Source organism: Triturus cristatus, chromosome 6, assembly GCF_964204655.1.
Source record: "Triturus cristatus chromosome 6, aTriCri1.1, whole genome shotgun sequence".
Lineage (NCBI taxonomy): Eukaryota > Metazoa > Chordata > Amphibia > Caudata > Salamandridae > Triturus > Triturus cristatus.
In genome coordinates, this window is record NC_140589.1 from 1,477,990,108 (window position 1) to 1,478,005,138 (window position 15,031).

At 45.8% G+C, this 15,031-nt stretch overlaps 1 protein-coding gene across 2 annotated transcripts in view; it reads left to right on the forward strand.

Moving 5' to 3' along the window:
- Positions 1 to 15,031, forward strand: part of ERLEC1 (endoplasmic reticulum lectin 1) — a 256,106-nt gene that overhangs the window by 46,973 nt on the left and 194,102 nt on the right. For both annotated transcript variants that reach the window (XM_085612592.1, XM_085612593.1), the window contains exon 4: positions 7,878 to 7,955. In XM_085612592.1, the coding sequence (XP_085468718.1) occupies positions 7,878 to 7,955 (78 nt within the window). The remainder of the gene's footprint in view (positions 1 to 7,877; positions 7,956 to 15,031) is intronic.

The window sequence follows — 15,031 nt, forward strand, 5'->3', positions numbered from 1 at the left end:
GATGACCCTCAAGAGGACCCACTGGCCAGAGGCACCGAATTTGGAAGAGGACCTTGAGCAGCCCACCAAAGATGCAGGCCCACGATGCAAGAGTTGTGGTGAGGACGAAGATCTTGGTCACTGGAGATGCCTGAGGTGGGGGCTACTTGGACCCTGAAGATCTTGGTGTAAGGAAGCCAACAAGCCAACTGCAAGTCGACACGTTGCACAGGGGTTCGGTTCCTGCTGCTCTGACGAGTGATAATGGCCTCAAACTTGGTGAGAGGCCAGGGCAGGTCTCTAGGGATGTTAAGAACCACCACCTATGTTGCTGAGCCTTTCGGAGTCCGTTGGAGCCCAGACTCAGCAGACCGGTCAGCTTAGTTGCGGCTTGCAGATGCAGGGAAGTGACTCCTTCACTTCAAGGGAGATTCCTTCAGGTGTCTTGAATGCCCAAAGCCTTGGAAGGTTCCTGTAGGGGGGAACAGGCATGGACGTTGCAGCAGGCGAGCAGGGCGATAAGATCAGGAGCAATAGGAGTCTTCCCTGTTGGAGCCTTGATTCCCAGAGCGAAGTCCAGCGAAGTTCAGAGTGCCCAGATGAAGAAGTGGTGTCTGAAATTAATCTTGTCCCACAACGAATCTAGGGACCCACCCAGAGGTAAGCCCTTAAATACCCTAAGGAAAGGATTGATCCGATTCAGGGATCCCTCCCTAAGGAGGGTCTAAACAAGGGGAAGGATACTCCCCTGTCCCTTCTCCAGTTTCGCGCTAGAGCGGGAGCCAACTGCTCCTTGAACTGGTTTGAACTGGACAATGCACAGAGGGTGCCAAGTGTGCTTTGCACACAGACTATGTGGTGCTGGAAAGCGCCCCCACCCTGCCCCAATACACTAACCTCTGTCAGGGAGGTGGTCACACCTTCCTGTGACAGGATACCTATTGTTCTGCCTTCCCCTGCCTGAGCTTGGCTCAACAGCAGGAGGGCAGAAACGTGTTTCTGGTCGGCAGTAGTCCTAGCTTGCTGTCTGGGTTTGGAAGACTGGTACCGGAAGCACCAAGGGCCTCCCAAAGGAGCTTTATGGTGCATGGAATCATACCTCCCACACAGTTTACAGTGTGGGAGGTATGATTCCAACATGTTTGATACCTAACATGACGGGGTTCGTTACAGCCAGTTTAGAGATGCTCATTGAGTAAAGACGCGATGCCCCTCTATATGTTATATGGCTGTCTTACAACCCAGGAGAATGGGCTTCAAAGGTTGTAGGGGTGTCTTGCTCATGCAGGGGCACCCTCACATTTAGAAACGATCACCCTGCCTTCAGGATTGAAAGGCCTGCTTTAGGGGTTACTTATAGGTTTTAGGTGCAGTGACCTTAGATATAGGGAAACCTATATCTTTCGTAAGTGGTGCTAGCACCAGCTTACACAGGCTGCAATGGCAGGCCTGTAGTTACAGTTTGGGTGGTTTTCCATGGGTGGCATAATACATGCTTCAGCCCATGGGGGGCCCCTGGTGTACCTATGCCCTGGGTATCTCAGTACCATATACTAGGGACTGATAAGGTTACACCAGTGTCCAATCTGGGATGCACCTAAGTACTTACCAAACCAATTTAGGGGAGAAAGCAGAGAGACTGTTGTTCTGAATAGCAAGATCTTAGCCAGACTAGTCAGAAACCATCACGGCACCAGGCAAAGAGTGGGGGTAACCATGCAGAAGAATCATATCTTCCGACCCTTTTCCCTTCTTGTTTTTTTTTTTTAAACCTTTTTCAGGGACCCGGCTGAAGCAGAGTCCCAAGATGGCTGCCAACACTTTCTGGTTGAAGTGTTGGTCGACAATCAGATCTCAGCACAGGATTGGGAGAGTTATTTGAGCCTTTGCGTCCCTAGATATCCAAGTGTGGTTTTTCAGATTGAAAATCACCCAATTTCAGCTCTTTTGTATGCTGACGAAGCTGTCATCGTGGATTATACACCTGCAGCATTGCAGCATGTTTTGGATGCCTTGCATCCTTCATGGAGGGGCAAGACATGAAGATCAACACTACCAAATCTTTCATAATATCCTCCATCCAAAGGCTGGGCTGGAGACCTATAATTATGAAACGAAAAAATCAAAAATGGCCAGGAGGATAAAAATATGTAAATCTTACTCTTCAATAGAAGACTGAATATTCCTCTATTAGCAGTGCATAGTCCTGTCGTTCATTAAATTCCATTTGAACATAGGAAACAACCACATACCAAAGAACAAATGATTACATAATTTAATTAACGTAATCCAGATTCACTTCATCATAATTTAGGGACTTCTCTCAACAAACCATATAGAAATATAAACACACACATACAACACTTGTATACAAATTATACAAATGACAAAAAATTGACCGTAGCATTCGGTTCCTTCCACCCAAATCGTCGAAAAGAAAGTGTTCACCTATAATTAAGACCTGTAATTAAACACCAGACTACCCCTGTTAAACACATGACTAACGTCATCTTTCTGGGGGTAAGCTTTATTTGCAAGGGGTCCTGGTGCCTGCAGATAGACCAAAGAAACACTCGGCTAGCAAGGAGTACTAGCAATTTTTTCCTTTGCTGCCAAACTGGGCAACAGCTCGCTTGTCCACATGCTGGCTATTTATCGTGCTAAATGCGCATGGTTGGCTACCTATGGGGCAGGGGTTTGGTGCTTTCAGGCGTTATCGCCACTACATATTACCGAAAATAAATGTACATGTTGCCTATTCGGTTACCACCTTCCATCACCCCTTTCATCATTCATAGGGAGCTAGGTCTTACCCATCTCGAGGATATTTTAAGAAGCCATCCTCTGCTATTATGACACAGGATTTGGGTCAATAAGGCCTTCTCCTTAAATAGATTGCTAATCAAGGACTGCCTGTCCCTATCACGGTCCCTAGATATTCCCTGGTTGAGGGGTGTTGGAGACAGGGCAGTATCCCTGAGCAGGTGGGATGTTTTTGAAGACCCTTTAAGATACTTGCCCATACGACCCAAAAGAACACTTGGGAATAAATGCCATACATTTTGGGAGGAAGGGAGATGGGCTACGGTGTCCTCACTCCCCTATGTCACCCGCTATTTGCAGCTCGACCCCCCCCTCAAGGAGCATTCAGCCATTCATAGTGTAGGATGCACAGCACTATCAGCACTTTATTTTGCTCATATTTCATAGATTGGTTACTTTTCCCCAGTGTAAAGACGGATTGCGTAATCTTGTGCCCTGCCCATGCGATCAGGTGACAGTACAAAGCACTTTACATGTAAAAAAAATGTCTACACCTTTTACTCTGCTTACAGGTCAATGGTTCTCAAACCTTTTTTTTAATTAAGCATGCCTTGCACTTTTTGCAATCTCTGGGATCAGAGGAGATCGTCTTTACTGTTTATGCTTTTTTGAGGCTGGTGCTCAAGGCAAGGAAATCCCATGGGTAGTTCTGTACATAAGGGGGACACCTTTGTGCATTGTGGCCTTACACTCATTTTAATTTTGATTCCCTTATTGATCAAATAATTTTTATTGCTGTGTTGCATTTTAATCCTTTTATTTCTGCCACTTTAATGGCAGACGTTTTATCTTTGCAGCACTGCATCATGTATTGAACTCTGTGCCTGTACTTTGACTGCCCCTTAATTTTTCTTTTGTGGGTACTGCTGTAATTTGCCACGTTTTATCTCTTTCTGTTTTGCTTTTGTATTTTACTTTTGTGGTCGATTTTAATACGACCGAAAAAAGTTGACTTAACTTGGCAACCTTTGAATTTCACCTCGGGTGTATAGTCCTAAAATGTATTCAGCTCCATACACTTCCTCGGAGATATCCAACTCCTGTTGCTACCCCATTCACTGAAATATCACCCTCTAGCTTTTCATTGTGAATTCTAGGATTGATTATTGTGCGGGTTTATGTGGAGGCTTTACCACCAGAGTCTTAGCCAAGCTCCAAAAAGTGCAAAAGTATGTGTTTTGCCTTGTCCTTGGCATTCAACACTATGATCACCTTTATCCCGCTTTGATTTCCCCCTTTTAGCTTTCAGCCAAACAAAGGATTGTTGTAGCCACTTTACAGCTACCCACATTTTTCATCATTCCTCTAAAACCTCTTGATGCTTTACCAGCTAACGAGTTAGTAAGGCTTCCCAATATAGACGTACCATGCAAATATTTCAGGGGGCAGAAGTGGACCAGTCCAAATTCAAGGCTCTATTCTTTGAAACACACCTTTTATTAAAAAAACCAAAACAAACACTTTATTTCAGTGTATAATGGAATGGAGATTGGTTATCAGTAATAAAACCTCACATCCCGCGAGAGCCCGTTTCTCGCTGCTGCTTTTAAAACGTGAATGGCGTGAAAAACAGTCATTTGCTTGTTGCAGTAGAGCAGTGATGCTGGGCGGAGGAGCAGACCACTGTGGAAGAGGAGAACAAATCTCTAATTTGATATTCTTCTCCAGTGTTCCTGTATCCGATTTGAGGTCACCAGGAGATGATTATTGTAAGGGCAAGAGAGCGCATGATGGAATTCAGAGAATCCTTCTCTTCTTGTGTACCTAAATAAAAGCAAAAGGGGGAAACTGAAGAGAAAACAAATACTGTGCGTAGGATATCCTGCAGCCATTTATTTTTAGCCATTGAAAATAAGAAGCAGCAGATGTTGGTGGTTGACCAATGTTTAGAGTGCCTAATGTTGAAATCCTGATTTTAAACTGCAAATTGCAAACCAGTAATCTGAGCCCTTGAGCACGGTGACCATTGCATGTCGTGTATGTGTTTGCTAAGTAAAGAATACTGGGTCCCCCCCTCACTCTTATGTCGGTATATGATCCCCTTCCATGCTCGCGCCCACACTTGCATACACTGCTGCCCTGCTACATAATGTGCCCGCTGGCAACATAGTCATTGCAGGTGACTTTAATGCAGTCTTAGCCCTGGCCCTCGACACAACGGGACCTCCATCTGCTGCCCGGGCAGCGAGTGCAAAACAACTGAAAAACTGCTCCGAGTCCCTGGGGCTCTGCGATGCATGGCGCACATGGCACCCATGCAGCACCCGATTTACACCTACCTCCGCGGCTCATCACACCCAAGCGCGCATAGATGCGATCTTTGTCCCCGCTCCCGACTGTGCTACGATTCTTGATGTCCGCATCCTGCCCAGAGGCATTTCGACCATTCCCCGATATTCCTTAGCACAGGGGCCCCCCTCTCTCTCGGCCCGCCAAACGTGGAGGACGAACGCTCGGTTTCTCCAGGATCAAGACTTCAGGCAGGCGGGGGGGGAAAGAGCTTAAACAATATTTTGCTACCAACGAGGGCTCGGTAGCCTCCCTGGGCACCCTATGGGAGGCAGGGAAGGCGACCATACGAGGAATCTCAAAACAGCAGCTTAAGATCCAGAGGCAATCACAGTTGCAGGAGATCTCTTCCAAGGAAGCGCAGGCGCTTCGCTTGGAACAGCTGTTATCCACGTCAGAGAAGGCTACCCAGACCCGACAATTAACTCATCCGGGACGACTTTTTAAACAACTGTCCTTGGATGCGGCCAAGCTCCTCTGGAGGTCTTCGGTTGCAAGAGTTTATGTTTGGGGGGACAAGAATGGCACGATCTTGCACAGATTGGCCACATATCCCAGGGCGAATTGTTTCATCCCAGAGGTGGTTGATGCAGCTGGAGCGGTGCAATGTGCTCCCATAGCAATGGCAAATACCTTTGCTGCATACTACCGGAGGCTGTGCACAGCACACACCCCCGAGCTGCCCGTTGCAGCTCTCCTTGACTGGGGTAGGGTGTGCCTTCCTAGGCTGGAACCAGCCGCTCAAAAGGACCTAGAGCCCCCCATCTCCTTGAAAGAAATTGAAGAGGCGATCACCCTGGTTTCCCCGGGTAGGATGCCGGGTCCAGATGACCTTCTGCAGAAGTATTATGGGGCATACCGAGGCACCCTAGCGCCCCACCTGGCCAGCTTATTCAAAGAAGCCGTGGAGATAGGTGTTTCCGCCGGAAACGGATATTGCCACCATCGTGGTTCTCCCAAAATCCCAGCCTCCCTCCCGAATGTGTGCAGAGTATCACCCCATATCCCTCCTCAACACCGAAATTAAGCTATATGCCACCATTCTGGCCCAACGACTGAAACCCTACTTGGCCTTACTGGTGCACCAGGATCAATGCGGGTTCATGCCTCAGCGTGGGACCTGCCACTGCTTCCGCAGGCTGCAGCTAGCTCTGGCACACCGGCACCTGCTTACCCCTTACTTGGCACTCCTGTCCATAGACTTCGAAAAAGCATTCAATTCGGTGGACTGGATATACCTGCAGGGCGTGCTGACCGAGATGGGGTTCGGGCCCCACTTCCGTTCTCTGGTCTGGGTCCTGTACGCTCGCCCGAAAGCGCGAGTACTGGTCAACTGGGTACTGTCGGAGGCCTTACCCATTGCCAGGGGCACTAGGCAGGGATGTCCCCTCTCTCCTTTGCTATTCGCCCTGGTGATGGAACCCTTGGCGTCCCTGGTGTGGGCTGAAGACCGCCTCCGCGGATGGGAGTGGCCCAATACTGACACGGACAAGATCGCATTATATGCAGACGATGTCCTTGTCTTCCTGTCCGAACCAACCTCCTCCGGGGCTCATTGCCTCCAGATCTTGCACTCTTTCGAGCAGGCCTCAGGGCGGCGGTTAAATCCCGGGAAATCGGTGCTGGTCCCCCTGCATCTCTCTAGAGAGTGCTTTGACTGACAGTCTATCATACCACTCCGGCGGCAGTCCTTTAAATATCTGGGTATTTGGATTACCCTTCTTCCCGAGCTGGGCTGGTCCCTCAATGTGGCCCTGTTGGTTAAGAAGGCCATGGATGACCTTAAATGGAAAGCGCTGCCTCTGACCCACCTGAGGAAGGTGGCCCTATTTAAAATGATGATCCTCCAGAGATTTCTCTACGTCCTACAGAATACTCTCTTCTGTTTTCCCAGGACTTTGTTCCGGGAACTGGACAGTCTAATCACCAAGTTTCTCTGGAGCGGAGGACGGGCACGCGTGGCTCGGTCTGTTTGTCAGATTCCCTCCTACGATGGCGGTATGGGGATGACGCACTTGTATCTGTATTTTTTGGCGGTACGTCTCCTGGTAGTCCATGATTGGTTCAATGGGGGCTTGTCAAACCCAGTCACTGATGGGCTGGACGGGTCCAGGAGTGACCAGTTATTTTTAATACAGCTATGATGGTGGCCAAGCGGGACATAGCGGCGGCCTGGAAAAGCCCTGACTCACCAGCCCTGGAGAGGTGGCGTAGAGGGGTGGACTGGTGCGCGACCCAGGAGACAGCCCTTTACAAAGCCAAGGGGTGCGTCAAGAAGTACCGCAGAGTGTGGGGGAAGTGGTTGGGGAATGTGGAGGGTCCTGATTAACCTGGTTCCAAATCCTGTCTATGTAATTTCTATTGGGTTCGTGATTGGGCTTTACATTGCTTTTGTGAATGGATTCAAACTCGTGATTTCCGTGTATTGGCTGAACTGTTTTATGTGTTTTAAAATGAATGAAATTTTCCTTATATAAAAAAAAGTGACAAATACTCTCATAGAATGGAAATCCAGTTATTTAACTGGCAAATGTTTCTGGGTAAGTTTGCTAGACTCTGGTAGTGGAGCATTGTATTTGTCAGTTTGTTTGATTTTGATAAGCAGGTGAGCTAATCACTAATGTGCATTTTGTCTCACATCTTTAACTTTATTTAAGAAACTCACTCCTAGTTTTTGTTACTTAGCAAGGTATTAATTGTTAGAAGGCTTGATGTCTGTTGACCTATGGATGCTATACTTGACTTGTATAATGTGTGCTTGTTTTTTTATGTAATATCCTTTTTAGATTGAATCTTATTGGACATACGAGGTGTGCCATGGTAAGCATATTCGACAGTATCATGAAGAGAAAGAAACTGGACAGGTACGTTTCTAAAAGCTTGTGCAGACATTACATTCTTAATGCAGTCATCTGTCAAAAAAAGATTAGTCCAAGAAAATAACCTGTATATTTTGGTAGTGGTTTGTTTATATTTGCCTCATAAATTAGTTACCAGTCTTTAATAGTGCATTTGCTATCAAAGGTGTAATTGTCCATTCTTTCAGTGAAACTGCTTTTAAATGAGGAATGTTTGAGTTACAATAGTGCTACATCATGGGACGAAACATGTTTTTGCATTCCTGAAACCCAGCAGTTGGGTTAATTTCTCAAGGAAAGGATTGCAACCTCAATTTTAGGTGAGGGTAGGGATTCTTGCACGCTACAACTAATGGTTTTTTATGAATCAATTTTCTAGATTAGCACTTATGCATAAATCAAAAATACGCATAAAGCAAAAATAACTACAGCAATGCCTACAATTCGGAAGCCAGCTGTTGCTGTCAGTTAATAATAAAGCTACTCACCCCACACACCCTCACAGGCCAATACTTGTACAGTAATAAAGGAATTAAATAAATCATAGAACAAGAATAATTGTAGCATAGATATTCACTTTCTGTAAAATTCAGCATACACACGTCAGTGCTGTGACTGGTGTGCAAACCACCATGTTATCCAGCCTAGGGGGAGCTAGATTTCTGTGGGGTTATCATTTGAGGATGCCTGAGGAATATGTAGCATTTTTAAGTACTTGGGACAAGACCACTCCTTACATTCTGTAGAGAGATAGGAGAGGTATAGGACCCACTCCTCAGAGAAATCTTTGGGGTCTAGAGACGGTTTCGCCATTCTTAGTGTCTTCCAAATACAATACAGCCAATTTCTGTGCTCTGAGGTCTTATCAGTACCCCAGTGGGACAGGACTACTTGATTTACCCCAGAGAGAGCTAATGTCCTCTACCATCTCTAATACACTGTAATGCGCAAGTATATTTGGTAGGTAGACAAAATATAGTGTATAGTGGGAAGCACAGTAACTCAACTCTGGTTATTTAATACCTTACCCTGCTAAGTGTCAGTACGGGGCAGTGCCAGAGGAGAGGTATGAGTGGCCTAGACCCTACACAACCTCTTCAACATCTATCTGTTGGTCTCCAAGGGTACCAGTCAAATAGGCATACAAGAGTGTTGCACTAGTTTGTTACTAGTTTTGTCATATTTTCTCTGCCAGTAGCATAGTGTGTTTTGGCACGTACGTTGTGAAATGGATCCTCCCACTCCATCATTAAGATTTCAACCCAGATCACATTCCCATCTCCTCTCGCCTGAAGACTTAGTAGGAGTATAGATGTTTGTCATTGTTTTTCGAAAGTATCCATCTCTCAAATGTAGTAAGCGGTCTACTGGTGGTCACCTTTATCGACCTAATGGTCACTCAGTGTCTGACCTGTAAATCGTGGGCACGTTTCTCCTCTGCAAGGCAGAAGTTCTTCTTTAGTTATTCAAAGGAGATCGCTGCTTCTTGTTCGACATATCCCCTACGTGTTTGCAACCCACCATTTGCCATGCTTTAAATTGGTCCCCCATTAGTGCTGGAGTAAACTCATGGTTGGAGATTATTGGTCTGAGTGGGGAAGGAAATGTTGTGAGGTCAAACTTCTCAGAGACCATCCCACATTGCCAGAGTAGATCTGGTAACTGGAGTGGAGTCGAGGCCCCAGTACCTGTGCCTCTTGGACAAGCATGGAAATGTCATACGTGGATTTCAACTGGTATGTGAAGCACCAGTGCTTGTCAGTCATATCTCTGTCCCATTCTACCACACGCCTGGATTGGGGCACTTGGTAATAATGTACATTTTGGGAATACCCAGCCCCTCTTTCCATGGGTGTCTGTTACATAATGTGATGGACATGGTATGGTGTAAGACCTTTCTAGTCAAATGTGTATATTCCTTGCTGTAGTGTTTTCAAAGTATTTGGAGGTGGCTGCAAAGCAAGTTATTAAAACATGAACAGTGACTTAGGAAGAACAGTCATCTTCATGGCAGGTATTCTGCTCAACCATGCATGCAGCTCCCCCCCAATCTGTTGAAGGCCCTGGTAGTTTATCGCCCCTGTGAGCGGCAAGGTATTCGTCATTGCCCCAAATATAGAATATGTTTCAGGGCCTAGTAAATCTGAAATGGTGAGTGGAATGTCTTGTTGTTGTGGCTGGATTTAAAGGCTGTGACTTCTGCAGGTTCCATTTAAAACCTGATACTTCCCTGCAGCTGTGCCAAGCACTTCGCCGTATAGGTCAGCACCCTAGCGTTGAAACTGACTGCCTTGAGCTTGAACGTGAGTAATGTTGACCATTAGGGTTCTTGGCCTCCCCAGTAAGCATACCAAGTGCTTTGGTTAGTCCGTGTGGATCGTTTGTTATGAATGTCTCTAGCTCCTTTCAGTTGGTGATGCGACCCCTCCCCCGCCTCCCCCTCCCCCAATACTGCGCAGTCGTGGCTAGGGGTTTGAGAGTGAATTAGATAGTTTGTAAACCCTATTAATGATGACTATTACCTCTAGTAACAGAAACATTAAATCAGTAACTTATGGCAAATCAGTACAATAGTAAAGTCCAGAGATGTGCAATGGGGACCGCTTCCTTGATAAAGAGCAGAGCTGGAGGTACAGCAACACACCATTCAGGCCAAACTTGTGATGCCAAACCCCCACCTCCCCTGCCAAGCCAGCCTTTAGATGCACAATCCGGGCCAGCAGCCCTTCACATAAGATTCAGAAAAACTTTTGTTTTGTGTGTCTGAGGCATTGTATTGTCGTAGCAAGCTTTCCAGGATGGCTTTTCCCTCCTGGGCCATGGTGGAGGGATCTGACCTCTGGTTCTTCGGAAACAAATTCTCCCTCTGCTGCTTGTTACACAATCGAGGAGGGGACTTTGTTGCTTCTCCAAGGGACCTTTGTGTGGGAGACTCAGGATCTTGCGTGCCTCAGTGAGAGAGTGCAGTTGGAGCGTCGATCTCGCCACTTAAAAATGGTGCTAAAGTGATCCCCCAAACCATATTTTACGTTCTTTTTTCTAAGGAAATGGGTGACCAGAATCTAAAGACTGGCTTGGCAGGGGAGCTGGGAGGTGGGGGTGGTTGGTTTAAAGCATCTTCGTTTCTGGAGTGTGATGGCTGATAGGTCCGGGAGCAGAAATTCAGTTGTCCCTTTTCCCCTTCACTTCATTGTAGGCTATCTTCACTTTGATGAGAAATGATGTGGGTATGCAGTATGTTGGTTGCTCCAGTTTCCTTTGTCCCGGTATGTCCCACTCTATGCACCTTGTTTAGCACAATTTCACTGGTGCCTTCAGTGGACCGTATGTGTTGAAAAAATCTCTATACATACCAGAAGATGTCTGAACCTTCCTCGTTTTGTGGGATCCCTTGTCTTCTTATTTTTTTCTGCCTTGAGCGGTTCTCCGGATCCTCCGCATGCTCTCGAAGATACAACGGTTTGTCTTTCTGAATAAGCACCTCTTGTTTCAGCATCTCTTTCTCTTCGCATGCTGGGCTCGTGTTCTCTATGGAAGAGACCATGTTGCTGATGTCTGGGATGTCCTGTTGCACCTCTCATAGTTACCTTGAGAGGTCCTGTACCACTTGTATGTCTGCTGCAAGGGTGCCAAAGAGGGACTCTGAAGGTTTTTGTGAGCGGTTGTATGTCTGTTGAATGGTCTGCGTATCACTGGAGGGAGGGCATGCAGGGGCCCATCTTTGCTTAGTGAGTCTGTTTTTGATAGTGCAGATCTAGGCAGCATATCTATAACTTTGATTTCTTTCTTGCTTTTCCAAGATGCCATGGTGTGATTTGACAGGGCGGTAGCCTAGGACAGCTCGTGCGATTCACTTATGTTATTAGGTATCGAAGTATCTCTGGGTCTCAGTCTGCACCCTCTTACCATGTCTCTTTTCCTGGAGGGTCTGGGCAAAGCGTCTGCGGTATAGCATCTGACTAAACACCCTCAGTTGGTGATGCAACCACCCATGCTGCGCATGCTGATAGGTTGTGCAAGGAACCCCCACCCTTGCTCCAGCGACAGATAGCCAGGCCTCCCACCAGCAATCCAGGGAGTTTTCTTGATGCCTGTCTCTAGTCCGATGGCCGCCACAATTTTCCATGCTTATGCCGTTGCACCCAGGGCCATGTTTCTGAGCGCCAGATAGTTTCAGTGACGCTCATTACTTGTCATCTACTGTAAAAATGTTGAGGGCGGCAAAAGTGCAATTTTGCACCTGCCCAGTAGCAAAGTTCACCTTCGATCTAGAAGAATCACTGCACGCCCACCAGCCTCATCTGTCTGACTCCACTTACGTGGATTTACACCCCCTCACCTCTCTATTGCAGACTTTCTTCCTCACCAATGCCCCTGTTAGAAGTCATCTCCACCAGTCACTAGGCCACAGCACAAGCCTCACTTGTCAGGCGTTGGCCGCGCCCAACATCCCCTGCCCACGGATTGCCTTTTTCCATTGCCACTGCCACAACTTCGGATGAGCTTTTCGGTTAACTCTGAGTGGGTCTGGTTTAGATGTTGGTGTCCGCTCTGGGATCAGGTTGAGTGTCGGGCAACGTCTTACCCATCCGCTATCTCGGCCCATGTAATGGTTTTTAGACAGCTCCTATAATTGAAGCTCTGACCCCAGCCTTTTGTGTTCATATGCAGGAAGATGCAGAGACATGGTATGGTTTAGGAGTAGAGTAGTCATCCAGAATATTTAAAACCTCAGATCTGAACCAAAGTATCTCAGGGACTAAATATAGAATGTTTGAATTGAAGAATAAATATTAAAGTGGGAATGGTGTTTGTAAGTGCATTGTACCATGGGGTGGCCTCCCACATAAAGCAGGAAAAAGGGGATAATCATATGCGGGTGGATTAGTTTAAAAGGCAGCTACGGCTGCTGCAGGTAAGAGTAGTAGGGCCGGCTGGGGGGGATTTCGAGAGACGACCACAAGGAAAAATTAAATGAAAAATTATCTCTCGAAATCCCCCCCAGCCGGCCTCACCGCTCTTACCTGCAGCAGCCGTGGCTGTTAAAGGGAGATTTACTGTGGCAGGTGGGATGCCAATTCAGCAGCCTAGGGAGGATTTTCACTGGCCTACTGATCGGCAGTTGACTCAAAACAACCATTACCACAAGAAACTAGAAAAACACAATCCGTCTCTGGGCGCACCAGGATCAGTTGTATTTTCTGTTGTTTTCTCTTTTGACTTTGTTATGTTATTTTAATTTAATAATGTTGCACATTTGGAAAGTGGGTAGCTTTCAGCATCCGCTTTCTATAGAAAGTACTTACCTGGCTAAAGTAAAAACGTGTTTTTTTCATAAGATTATTACATTACACTCACAGCCAACAGGTAACCAAGTTATTCTTATAGAAGCAAAGAACAACATTGACAAAGGGTAGTGCCTAGGCAGAGTTTTGGTGCATATGGTAGGCAGTGCAACCGGGTGAGTTACGAGGATCCCTGACTAAGAGTGGTGGAAAAGAGCGATGAATGGCTATAAGCAGCTGTTTCTGTAGTTTTTGCACATTGAACGCTGATGCCTGGGTGACCTCATTGGATATTTTGAAGTGGAGAATGCTGTAGCATCAGAAAATTCTCAAAATATATCAAACCTAAACACTAGCCTGAAAGTCGCCAGACTTCTCCTAAGAGAACATCCTTTCTTAGGATGTGGAACCCTCGCCACCCAATGATGACGTGCTTCACTGGGTTCCTTCTTTGTTCAAATCTGGTATGTCACCAGTCTAAACAGGCTCCTAAGGAGCTCTTATCATGACCTCATAGAGAGGAAACGCATTTTTGCAAGAGTAGGTGGAATCCCTCATGAATAAAACTACTGAAGGCTAACCTAAATCACTTTTATTCCAGTTGCCCCAACAAGATTAAAAATGAGAGCGTGACATTGGGGAGCATAATGGTTGGTCATACAAGTACTTGTGCTGCGATGTTCACTAATCCATCCCAACATATTTAACACTGCAAGGACACTTAATCAGGTAGATAACCTTTTCTGAATTGCATCTGCTGCATTTGATGATGCACTGTGATGTCCTAAGGCAATGTTGTACCTCTTTTGTGGCTCTGGTATATTGGCAAGCACTATATCTGTCACAAGGATAGTGGCCTATGATTGGTAGTAGGCCCCATGGGGTCCAGGAGATGATTTGTGAAAGTATTTTTTTTTTTTTTTAAGCGAGATTGAATGTGGACTGAAATGGCACATAAGTTCTTTTTACTCTGAATGAGAATAAGGGACGTTCCAGGGTACTAGCACCAGTATTCGATTTACCAGTTTTGGTTTACTGTCTTTTTTTTAAGGTTGTTAGATAGGAGACTGTACGTGGTAACACGTCAGTTGAGTTTGTACCTGGTGAGGCAAGGCTGTAACATACATGTCTTGACTGCTGGTAAATGCAGATCTTCTGAAGACTGAGAGTTTTGAATTAGGTTAAGCTGTTGTTTTAGGTCTGGCCTTTGAGACAGACTATTGGTTTTCCAAATAATTCATCCACAATACTCCTACACAAAAGGGGCTTTTGGTCAGTTGGTTTCATCCATTGGTCTGTTATTCATTTACATTTTACTTCCACTCCGTTACAGCATGGAGCTAGGGGTCAGCCCATGTTACCCATTGGCTCTCTTCACTTTGATTGACTGAACAAAGCCTGTGCACATTATTCAATTCCAACAAAACATAGTTACTTTCTCTTCATTGACATGGCTGGTTCAAAGTGTACTTTCTATTTTATTTTTGTTTAGAAAAACTTTAAATACTCTCTATTTTGCATACGGTGTAGGTGTTCAGTTAAATGGTAATTTATTCGTCAACTTGTTTTTTAATTCAGTTATAAAGTGACATTGTAACACTGAGTGCCTAGATGGGTGAGGATTTATTACTGTGTCCTTCACAAATAATAATAAAATGTATAGCACAACTGAAAGGCTGGTTATTTAAAAAAAAAAACACTAGTAAAACAGTGATAAAAGAGAATATTTTTAAATTAAAAATTTGTATTGCAAGAATTTGGCCCGTGATTTAAAAAAAAAAAAAAAACATAATCATG